Source organism: Rattus norvegicus, chromosome 6, assembly GCF_036323735.1.
Source record: "Rattus norvegicus strain BN/NHsdMcwi chromosome 6, GRCr8, whole genome shotgun sequence".
NCBI classification, from domain to species: Eukaryota; Metazoa; Chordata; class Mammalia; order Rodentia; family Muridae; genus Rattus; species Rattus norvegicus.
The window spans coordinates 26,571,827-26,584,674 of NC_086024.1; the positions used below are offsets into that span (position 1 = coordinate 26,571,827).

The window sequence follows — 12,848 nt, forward strand, 5'->3', positions numbered from 1 at the left end:
GAGTAGCTAAGTTTACAGACAATGTAAACATGAATGTATACAAACTCATTAAATTTTCAAATCAGTAGTGTTAATTAGGCAGAATATGCTACTGTATTGTTCTGTTTATGAAATACTATAACCATGTCATTCATAGATAAATGAATCTAAAATGAGGAAGTATAAAGTTTACAATAGATTCTTAATCTATTCCCCAAAGCGGGGAAACTTAGGCAATTTGGCACTGTCTACCAAGAGCTCTACTTCTAAAAGGAAACACAGCACATGCAGAGACCACCTATGTGAGGGGAAGAAGTAGTTCCACTGATACTTGCAGGAGGGAATGGACTAGACATACATTGAACAATTTTCCAGCGGTATTTTATTATTAACACTTTAAAGCTTTATTTTTTTTATGTATGAATATTTTGCTTTAATATGTGACTGTACCTACCAAATGTACTCCTAGGGCCAATGAAAGTTAAAAAAGGATGCTAAATCCCCCTGAACTAAGGCTTCAGATGGTTGTCAGCCATCAGGTAGGTGCCAGAAACCAGACCTGTGTCTTCCTATGCAGGAGCACCCAGGGCTCTTTCTTATCCATTGAGCCACCTCTATTGTCCAAATAATTTTACATTTCTTATGTTCCTCAAAACATAACTAATGCAACATGAATTTTCTTAAAACAACTAATCAATCTCATGATACATTCTAAGAAAAAAACTTGATTTATAAGTGAAGAGTTTTCTGTTAGCATTATGAAATGACTACAGTGTAAGAAAACAAATCAACTTTTACCTTACTAGAATCTCAATTCATATTGTCATCTTCACACTACATAAACTAAACTTAGTGGCTACTTCTACAATGAAAAGGTACAAAGCAAAACTTGAAGTTAAATACACTCAAATGAGCTTACAAATTCTTTTAAAACTCAATCCGTTCTAGAGGCAAAATCCAGGATGATAAACTTCTGTGATTCCTCCTAAAAACTGTGTTTTTATTGGTGTTTTTTAATTTGCTTCTCTGGCAAAACTAGGGACTTCGTCCAAGTATTCTTGACACTTGTCCAACACACTTGTCAAGTATTTTCTCTCAGAGCTACACCTTGGACTGTTAATGAAGAAGGTGAACTAGAACATGCTTAAATTAGTTTCCTAGTAAAATCAATTTAAGATACTATTCAAGTCCTTCTATGTAGGAAAAACAGAATAGGCCAAAATACAAATATTCTTAACAATAGAATTTAAATTCTTTGTGCCAAAATAGAATTATAAACATAAATTAATCATAAAATATAAGAGGGCACAGAAAAAAAATAAAAAAGAAAATAAGCATTTGCATGACTTACAAACAACTGTTAAAGGAAGCAGTTTATCCAATCAGTAGTGTCACTGTTTCATCATTTCAACACTTGCACTAACAGGCGCTTGCTATAAAACCCAGGCTGTTGTCTTCAGTATTCCAGGGATTATAGTCAGTAAAACCCAACCAAACTACTATTAACCTGAAGTATAACAAGTAACACCAGGATATCCAAATCATAAACAAAATTAGCTATCATCTGAAGGTTGAAAATGACTATGGAAACATGGACTCTACCATACTCATCCTTCTAGCTGATATATCACATGATAAAATAAATACACATAAACACACAAAAAATACATATAAAAAAGAAACGGATTTAAAGGAATGATTCATTGGGTAAAGGAAAAGACCTGAACTGACTTTGAATGTAAAACTATTTGTGGAATTCCCCCCAAACATCCCTCTCTCCCATAGGTCTTCTACTTACCATGCAAACAAAGATCTAATTTTAAATAGGTCATATCACTTTTGTATATTACTACACAAAGAATGTAATAAAAGAAGGTATATACCAGTAAACGTACTTGCATCATCCCTTTCTATTCTGGTTCCATCACTAGTTGACACGCAAGTAAAGTGAAGGGGCTCAACCTCCAGAAGTCCAGTGAGAGATGTGAAACTTCCCTCCGCAGCTGTGCAGCTACTGACTTTTCCATTCCCTGTGCACAAAGGAAAACCTATGGTACATGAAGATAATCTACCAAAGGCATGGAGTGGCAGTACTGATGACTATTTAGCCAACTTTTATTAGCATAAAATGCACAAAGCTCACACACTACTTCAACAGAGGGCACAGTAAGGAAACCCATAAACAGAGAAACTAGCTTCTTCAGATAAATGTGGAGACGAACGAAAGCCATTTGGTAGGAATTCTCAGTAATAAGAAAAGTAGGTTTGTATGAACTAAATCTCTTTTGACCAATAAAATTACACTGAAATGATTACAATAAAAAACAAAACCAAACTGCATCATGACATGTTTTAAATATTGAAAACGGCTTTTATTGTTTTAATATTTGCATACTTCACTATAAAGGATTCTTAATGTGCACTTCTGAAATACTCTAAATTCTAAAACTTTTTGACCATTAACAATGGCAGACAAACAGTTCAGATTTTGAATTTCCAAACTGTATACATACAATTTAGATGGGTTTCTTTCTTTTTTTCCTTGAGAATTGACAAAGAAATTGCGTTTTTAAGTCAACTGGTTTAACAAATCATTACTGTAGGTGTTGGCATAGGTGCAGCAGTAGAGAGAGAATCTCAACAAGATACTAAGCCTTCATTTTCTGAAGGAGTGGAAGGGTTCAACTTTCTTGGAAAAGACTGACCTAGACTAGCTCATTCCAGTTACTTCTATACAATTATTACATACTAATTGGGGCTGGGAAAGGTTCCAACTACGACAGTTGTCTTGCCCTTCTGCCCGAGAAAGCAGACAACCCACACAAACGTCAGTCTGTTTTGGCCGTGGCTAAGCCAGAATCAAAAGGAAGAACTCCAGGTTGGCCAGGAAGGTTCAGGCAGCTGCACACTCTCAAGTGGCACCGAGTGCAGACTTTCCAGGGAGACATTTCATCAAGGTTCAAACAATCTCAAAACAATTTCTCAGCCTCTACTGATTAACCCAAACATAACAAAGGCTTTGCTGTAATATTTCACTCAAAGCCAAACACAAAAGCTACACTTTACACATCATTGCATATCACTATAGTTCACGGGCATTATGGCTAAGTTCTAAAAGAAAACAAAAAACACTTTAGTGTTCTGAAGACAGAAAGTATGGGTAGATACAATAAGAAGAGAGGAGAACTTAAACTAGGTACCTGACAACGAGAAAGATGAGCTGACTATAAACACAGAACTATTCGCTTCTCATTCACTTACTACAAGGATCAGTACCTGAAAGGACATCTGACAAATCAATCTCATCTGACTGGACACCGATGCTGCTATTGTACACATTTTTACAAGAAGAGCCACTCATCTCCAAGTCAAAAAGGACAGGATCAAATGGTGAGCTGTATAATCCATATCTGAGAAATGAAATAATGCATTAAATATTTTACTTTTCAGTGATTTAATTTAAAAATTACCTATTCACTTTTCAAAACAGTTTGACTAAAGCATCATCAAATTCAGTGAACACAAGAGAAAATTACACTCAAAACACTGTCCAGAGTCAGTGATTGTAACAGATGATTACAATAAGCTGGGAGCCGACCCAACAAGACTGTTATACAGAGCACGAAGTATGGGAGGGAGAAACAAAACAAAACAAACACGCTTTCCCCACTCTATCATTATGGGAAAATTTTATCAAAAATCAGGAATTATAAATAAAGTTATCACAAAAGCAGTATTGCAAATAAGATATGCCCAAATTTCAGCGGCTGGAAAGCTACCTTGGTAGTTAAGAGCAGTTGTTGCTGTTACAGACCAGAGTTGATTTCCAGCACCCACATTATGGTTCTTAACCAGTCATAACTCCAGGTCCAGGTTATCTGCAACCCCCTTGGGCATCCATAGGCACCAGTTATGCATGTAGCACATACAGACACACGTAGGCAAAACATTCATACATGCAAAATAAAATAAAATCTAAAGGAAAAAATGTAAAGGCTAAAGACCAGCTGGGAATGGTGGAGCAGGCCTTTGATCCCAGAACTATGAGGCAGGTGCTTCTCCTGAGTTTCCAGGCCAGCCTAGGCTACAACCGAGGAACCATGTCTCAAGGTAGAGGGACCCAAGCTAAAGAAGAAAAAAACATTTAAATCCAAATTTTTGTTATTTCACTATTAATTAAAAATTTAAAAATCTGGGGTGGGGGATTTGGCTCAGTGGTAAAACGCTTGCCTAGGAAGCGCAAGGTCCTGGGTTCGATCCCCAGCCCCGAAAAAAGAAAAAAAAAATTTTAAAAATCTAACTGGCAGACAAAAGAATTTCATGTAAAAGTAACAAGAAAGTTACAGAATTATACCTATAAAGTTATACCATTAACAAATAACATTAAATGCCCCTTGTATTAACAAAGCAAAGTATCCTTAAACGTTAAATACGATTAGGGTCAGAAAAATAACTCAACAGTTAGGATCACTGGCTGTACTTCCAGAAGTACTTGAGATTCATGCCCAAGACCCAAATGGCAGCTCATAACCATCTGTAACTCCAGTCCCAGGGGATCCAACACTTTTTCTTTTTTTTTAGCCTTTACAAATATTGCATGCATATAGTGTAGATATAACATGCAGAAAAACAAAAATGAAATAAAAAAACACATAAAATAAACTTAAAAACTAAAATTAGCTCTCTGTGTAAACATTATAGACTGTCGCTAATACCTAAAGGGAATGGTTCCAGAGAAAACATGGAAAAGAGGACCTTAGACTACTAAAATTTAGAATGTTGAGCAGAACGTAAATATACTTTTTAAGGTAAAACAATGTTTTAGGCAAACCTAGCGCTGAGCAGCAGCTCTGTGCCCCAGGCTCACACTTTAAGAGGCGGCCCTTACCGTGTCTGAAGGAGAGCCTCCAGTGGTGTTAGCCTGTCCTGCAGCTGTCTGGACACGGCAGTGAGTAAAGCTGCACACGCTGTGCTGCATGCAGCCAAGTCTTCATCCTTAACATAATTCAGCAGTACGAAATACCAATAGACAGACCCTGGGGACAACAGCGAAACCATGTCTATTTCTTCTTCACCTCAGTTCACACATCTAAAAATACAGCTACCTTTGCTAGAAAGATAATCTTAACAACATAGGAAGAAAGCAAAGAGTTCTAGAACATGAATAATATAAACCCCATCCTGAGAAAGAGTCTTAATTTAAGAATAATAGGGCTGGTAAAATTACACAACAAGAATGGGCACTTGTCAGAAAGCCCAATGAAGTTTGAGTTCAATCCTCAGAAACAACACTAGATTGTCTTGAACTCCACATATTCACTGTGGCACGTATGACCTACCATCCACAAATGTAGAAATGTTTTCCAAAGGAATTTATAACATTTTTTTCAGGAGGTATATTAATCAAACTTGATATTTACAGTCTATCACGCCAGGCATGGTGGTGGACACATCCTTTAATCTCAGCATATGAAAGGCAAAGCAGAAAGAGCTCTTTAGTTCAGAGCCAGCCTGATCTACAGAGCAAGCACCGGGATAGAAAAGGCTACATAGAAAGACCCCATCTCAAAAACAAAACACAAAACAACAACACAAAAGAGCACAACAGCAAGCGCAAGGCCCTGGGTTTGGTCCCCAGCTCTGAAAAAAAAAGAAAAGAATAAAAGAAAAAAAAAGAAAAAAAAAAAGAGCACAACCATGTGCCAGCATGATGAAGCACGCCTTTAACTCCAGACTCAGGAGGCAAAGGCAGGCAGATCTCAAGGCCACCCTGGTGTACAAAGCAAGTTCTAGAATAGCTATGGCTACATAGAAACACTAACTCCAAAAAAAAAATAAAACTACTTCAGTGTGAGAAAGAACATTTGTGAATAGTCACAAAAGCAGAGACTAGAAGTATCAAATCAATATTCCTGACATACTGCTTCTCTATACAAATCAATATTCCTGACATACTGCTTCTCTATACAAATCAATATTCCTGACATACTGCTTCTCTATACAAATCAATATTCCTGACATACTGCTTCTCTATACAAATCAATATTCCTGACATACTGCTTCTCTATACAAATCAATATTCCTGACATACTGCTTCTCTATACAAAACTGTTCTAAACACTGGATGGCAGTGAGCTTCAATCAGTACACTTTAGCAAATGAATGGAATGGTACTCTAGACTGTCGGTCAGATATAACCATACAGCATGAATAGGAGGACCATGACACATTAGATAGATGTCCTAAGCAAAGAAATTTTAGTACTAAGTACATGCCCAAAATAATCCACACCACTAAAAATCCATAAGAAACTGAAAAATCAAAGGTTACTGCAGTGAGCAAAAGAATCTAAAATGCCATATCCTATATAAGTGGTTCTCAATCTGTGAGGCGCAATTTTTGGTAGTTACATGTTGGATATCCTGTATATCAGATATTTACATTATGATGTGTAACAATGTCAAAAATTACAGTTTTAAAGTAGCAACAAAATAATTTCAACATTGGAGTTACCATGAAAACAAGGAACTGTATTAAATGGTCACAGAATGAGGAAGGCTGAGAACCACTGCCTATATACTTAACAGTTTAAATCAAATTATGTTCAAGGTAAATATAAACAGTCTAAGGTAATAAAAATCCTCATTATTTGCCAACCAGCTTTCAGATTTCTCCTAAAGGTCAAATCCCTAAGAAACATATGAATGAGTTAACTACTTCTAAAACAGAAGTAGTTCTATTTCTGTGATCTCTGCACCTGGGAAGTGGGAGCAGCAAGACTAGAAGTTTAAGGACAGCCTCAAGTTAAGGAAGCCTGGGTTCATAATTAGGTAAGCAAATAAATGAATAAACTGTAATATTATAAGACAATGTTGGAAATGCCTATAAAAACACTAGACTATAGAGACAGCTCACTGTCTAAGAACACTGGATAGAACCTAGGTTGGATACCCAATATCCTTATGGCAGCCCGCAATCCCACGACTCTAGGTCCAGAGGGTCTGCCGCCCCTCTAGCCACGTAGGACACTGCAGACACAATATACTACATGAAGGCAAATCCTTATACAAAAGAAGAACAGATACACACACACAGATTAAAAGGCTAAGTCAGATCCTTCACAGTAACAGCAAAAGAACTAATTCAAATTCTCAATTACCTTATACATGTACTATGAGTGGGGATAGCTGTTAAAATGACATTTATTCTTAAAAGAATGAAATCTTCACAGGACTTAGGGGCACTCAGTTTGCCTCGGTCCCTCTCAGTAACATATAATATATACACACACCCAATGGCATCTGAACTATTTTATCTATGACATCTCCCTAGCATTTCTGGCACTGCAGTCTGTGACACATGATCACAGTCAGTGAACAACTGAACAATTTAATAATTTCAAGGTTGCAGAAAAGCAATGTCAATATGACCTGAAACTTACTGTGCCTCTCATCTGTTGCTGATAATTGTTATTTTTTAAATCCTCTTTATTGACTGTGTGTTTATGAATGTACCTGTGGATGCTCATGAACAGCACAAGTGCAGAGACCCAAGTGTGTGTGCTGAGTTTGGAGGAACAAATCAGAGCAGAATATCAGGGAGATAGTTCCCTCCTTCTACCATGTGGCTTCCAGGGATGGAACTCAAGCCACTAGGCATAGCACCAAGCATCCTGGACTATGGAGACATCTCACCTGTCCCTCCTATTACTAAACAGAACGTTTAACAAACCACAAGTTACTAACTAGTGTCTATAGTGCCAGCAGGAGACCTAAATTGCAGCTCTAAAATGGGGTCAAGAGAGTGGGAAAGATGGCCCTATCCCTCACCGGCTGCAAAACTCAGGAGAGTGGGGTCTACACCTACCTTCCCTGGGCAGCAAAACAGCTGGCCGTGGTTGCAAGAGGTGTGAAGGGGCAGTGTGTGCAAGTGAACCTGTATGAGAGCTTGTAAGGAGGCCCAGCTTCTTGCCTGCTGCAGCACTTGAGAGAGTAGGCCCTGAATATCACCTGGGCAGCACAGTCAAGCTGGGCTCTAAAGGCATGGGAGAGGGTGAGTCAGCCCTAAGGGCATCTGGGGCATTGGATAACATAGCCAGGGCAGTGCTGCAGAGCTTCCACCGTCCCCAACCCAACCCTGTGTGGGTGCAGGAGAGCTAGCAGGCTAATCAGCTCAAATCCCTCTCGGGCCCACATCCAACATCTTTGAATTAGCCTACCCAACTATTCCATCTATGAACTGCATGAGTCCATAAAGGGGCCAGCCCAACAAATCTAAAACTACAGGATCTCATGAGACAGGGCAACAACATCCGAGTGGAGTCCCAGTGAGGTCCCAATATTGATTGTGTAGTAGAAGCCAGAGGCCTCGTGAAGGACAAATGATTCGCTGTAATGAACACTTGCAGCAAAGAAGTGCAGACAAAGGGGATCCTGTGGGACACGTGTTGACACACCAGTTTCAATACAAGATTATTTTTTTCTGTCCTGGTGGGAGGTTGCAAGAGCAGAGAGCAGGTAAGAAGAAGATGAGTAGGATTGAAGTATATGATGTGAAATTCACAAAGAACTGATTAAAAGGTTAAAAAAAGAAGAAGTAAGGTGGAAAACATTTTTTCCCTGAGACAGGGTTTCTCTGTGTAGCCATAGCTATCCTATAACTCACTTTGTTCAAGGCTGGCTAGCTTAGAACTCATGGAGATCTACTTGTGTCTGCCTCCCAAGTGCTGAGATTAAGGGCATGTGCCACCACCATCAGGCATTAAACAACATTTTTGAAAAATTATACCTGAGATTCTCTGATGTCCCCTGCAAATGAACCTACATAAACAGGTGCATCTACACACAAGCATAAACATACCCAATAACAAAAACTGGACTAATAATCCAGATAAGCTACAGTAAGAACAAAATAACTGTTAAATTATTCACTAAAATATTTGTTATTAAAGTAATTTTACATACCACCAGTTGCTGCTGCAGGTAAAAAGCACATATTGTCAAGTAAAGCCTTCAACAGAACTGATCCAAATCCAGGCTGATAGGGGTCGCATTTGCCATTACTGGAAAATTGTTGATAAAGAGAATTTAAAGACATTATTTGTGATTTAAACTAAACTCTAAATTTGTCATAAAAAAAAAAAAAAAAAAAAAAAAAGCTGGGGTTGGGGATTTAGCTCAGTGGTAGAGCGCTGAGGCAAGCGCAAGGCCCTGGGTTCGGTCCCCAGCTCTGAGAAAAAAAAAAAAAAAAAAAAAAAAAAAGCAACGTCTGAAAGAGTTTGCCCTCAGGTTAGACCATTACCATTACTAAGAAGCGCTAATACACAGATTCATCCCTCTTAAACACTTCCTAGGCAGTAAAGTTTCAGGGTTTAAACTGAAGATTCAGCAAGACTGTGAAGTAACAAGGATAAGGCAATGGACAATCAAGCAGCAAGAGTGAGGGCTCCGCTCATCAAATTCTCACCAAGTAATTAAGCCCAGCTGACTTAACATTGCATTCCACCCTAAGAAACCCCAAATTCTTCTTTAGGACCTAAGAATCATCAACTATTGAAAAGTTACTCATACATCTGATGAGAATCAAATCCCATTATAGACAAGATATGAGCACCAAAGCACAAATAAAGTTACGAAGTATGTTTTCAAATAAAACACACCAACCTAATGCACAAGGCTAGGAATCGGGCACATTTATGGGCTATACTTCGTCCTGCCTCAAAGAAGCAAACACGTACAATATCTGAAAGACATGTTCGTGTTTTTGAAAGTAGGCACTCGTTTCCTTCCTTTGAGCTGGAAAACAAGAGCAAACAGACTCATTTTGGACTCTGAATCCTAACAGCCAAAGGCTAATCATTAAAGCAAGCAAAATCCAATTATTAACCTGCCAGGTCCATTTGAATGGACGCCTGCTAACCAGCAGAGAGTATCCAACACAAGACTCTGAGCGTGTTCTGTGACCAGCCCATCATCTGATCTTCTACACAGAGTGTTAAGAAGCTTCTCATGAAATTCTGAAAACTGTAACATGGCACAACGCTGAACCCTAAAAAGAGAAAATACGGATACATGTGTTTTTATACATGTTTTATACATGTAATTTATACATATAAATACAATGTGTTTACACCAATGAAAACAGAACAATCATACTACTCCTATGCAATATAGAGGGTTATATAGTGTTTCATTAAAGCTTTCATGAAGTTCAGTAGTAGAGATTTACCAGCCATGTTTAAGGCCCTAACACTGCAAAAGAGAATAACTTGAACGCTCGCTGTTTTAAAGCAACACAAGTTTACAATGATGTGACCTAAGAAAATGTAGTTGTGTCTTTAAGTCACACTTCTTACATTTCTCACCTTTTGCCACACACAGTAAGTATTACACAGGACCAAGCAAAGCAGTAAAGGCAACTGTCACCATCCTCAGCAAATGCAACTTACTCAGAGAATGAGAAACAAGCATTTTCCAGGGAGAAGAAGTTCAATCACGTGTTTATTTATCCTTTTATTGTAAAAGCAAAATCCCATATATGGAGAGGCACACCTTAAATGCTTACGATGTAGGAGTACGAGGCAAGACATCAATTCAATATCAGGCCAGGAGTACCTGAGACATGTTTCAAAACAACAACTAAAGAAAAGAATAGCAGATTAATGAAATGGATTACCTTTCCTTACAAATTGAAGTCTTCTTAAATCTCCGAATGGTGACAGACACCTCTTGAAGTAAGTCACAGCCCCGCAGGTTTTCAGACTTACGAGTGCCTCCTGCACTTTCATTTTTAACATTAGATGACTTTTCCTAAATAATTTAATGACAATAATAAATGAGACAAGAAATCAAACTAAAAATATAAGATTCCAGTAAAAATTTCAGATTCAAATGATAAATGCCAATTTTTCCACAAAATTTTAACAGAAAAAAATATAGTCAAAAATGTTAAAGCCCAATAATTAAAAATAAAAAACCAAAATGTTGAGTCCAATCCCCAGCTACAAAAATCTAACACATACAGAGAGACAGCACCTTCTCAGCCTACCATCTCCTGTTCAGCCTAACTCAGCCACTGCTGAGGACTAACTATGATAAAGGCCTTGATAAACTCGAAGAGCTATGAAAATACAAAGTGATGGGTACTGATACCGATGCTAACATTTCTTAGTAATAATAATTAATAATAATGATGATGATGATAAAGAAATAACACACATCCCCAAAAAAGAAAAGAAAGAAAACCCAACTTCAAAAAAATCTACACTCAGACAAGTATGAAAAACTTGAGTACGTATTGAAACTTAACCATGATGTTCAAGGCTGTCTCTAAAATTATTTAGCAACAGCCTTCTCAAATGTCATTGGAACAAAAAAGCCATGAGTTAAAGCAATGTACCTTCTAAAAATAGTCCTTATTGGGGCTGGGGATTTAGCTCAGTGGTAGAGCGCTTACCTAGGAAGCGCAAGGCCCTGGGTTCAGTCCCCAGCTCCGAAAAAAAGAACCAAAAAAAAAAAAAATAGTCCTTATTCATTATAGTTTATAAAAGCTAATTACTTACCCAAAGTTAAGTGAAAATATTTAGTTAATTGTATGTATTCTGAAATCATTGCAAGAAAAAAATTATAAGTAGACCAAGCGTCAAACTATTAACCAAGAGAAACACCCCTTCCAACAAATCGAAACAGCATTCAAAATCAGGTTCATACCTTGCCTGCTGCAACCTTTGCCAAGAGGGAAGCCAGTGAGTATCCCTTGTGACCCTGCTGTTTCAGAGACGGAAGTCTCACGACAGGACGCAGGCCACTGCTGCACACCTCATCTGCTCCTCGGTCACTCACTGCTTTGATGTGGATTAAAAACGAACGGTACTTCCCTCCTGCCATGCCTGGATGAGTGTAGATTGAGAAAATAATTTATTGCCTCATTACCGTGGAGCAAGATTAAGCACTAACTCCATAAAAAGAAAAATATACAAGGCCAGAAATTCCAATGTATATCGTCTGATCACATAATGGAACAATTTTTGGTATGATAGCCAAAAAAAGTTTTAAATAAAAGTCTCAGAGAGTCAATTTAGAAAATTGTGACTACAGAAATTATTTGACCTATCTGTTCCAGTGACATTATTTATTTAAATGGTAAAAGTTTTATAAACTATAAAAAATAAAAACCCACAAAGTAAATTGTCTATAAGGGACTACTGTCAACAGATGATTAAGGTAGCATACGACCTATGATCTATGTGACCTTTTTAAAATGCTTATTTTTATCTGTTAATTATTTTTATGTGTGTGTGAGTATGTCCTTATGCATGTGTGTTCAGTGTCTTAAAGACAGAAGGTGTTCATGTCTCTAGAGTGGGAGTTACAAATAGTTATGAGCTGCCTAACATGGTGCTGCTATCAAACTCAGGTCTCTTAGCCTCTGTGCCACCTCACTATCCCTTATCTCACCTTCATGGATGTCCAGTTATGTATGTATCTGAACACATGCACAAAACATTCTAATAGTTATAGTTAAAAAATCAAAGATATATTTTTAACCTCAGTTAAGAAAAACTTTTTATGTGAAAAGAAAAAAATGTTTGGGTGACTAATGTGCCCCTTTCAGGCATGTGACAAATTTCTTCTTGCATTTCAGTTTCTTCTTATATATGATAACCTTGGTGTTAACTAAACTCTTGTAATTGTATCTTATCAAGAAAGCACTCAACAGTTACTAACTCTATAATATTGTCTAGTGTGTTGTAACTAAATTGAGATCACAGATGCCACCTATAATGTAAAATGTTGCAAAAAATATCCTCAAATAAATAGGCCTAACAATTAAACCATCAGACTACTGCTGCAGCAGGTAGTACATATTTA

At 37.5% G+C, this 12,848-nt stretch overlaps 1 protein-coding gene across 1 annotated transcript in view; it reads right to left on the minus strand.

Annotated features, from left to right (window-relative positions):
- Birc6 (baculoviral IAP repeat-containing 6) overlaps window positions 1-12,848 on the minus strand; it is a 193,433-nt gene that overhangs the window by 96,984 nt on the left and 83,601 nt on the right. Inside the window, 8 exon segments of the mRNA NM_001170596.3 lie at window positions 1,875-2,009; window positions 3,256-3,389; window positions 4,868-5,015; window positions 8,943-9,040; window positions 9,642-9,773; window positions 9,865-10,026; window positions 10,654-10,787; window positions 11,688-11,866. Coding sequence (NP_001164067.1) covers window positions 1,875-2,009; window positions 3,256-3,389; window positions 4,868-5,015; window positions 8,943-9,040; window positions 9,642-9,773; window positions 9,865-10,026; window positions 10,654-10,787; window positions 11,688-11,866 — 1,122 coding nt within the window.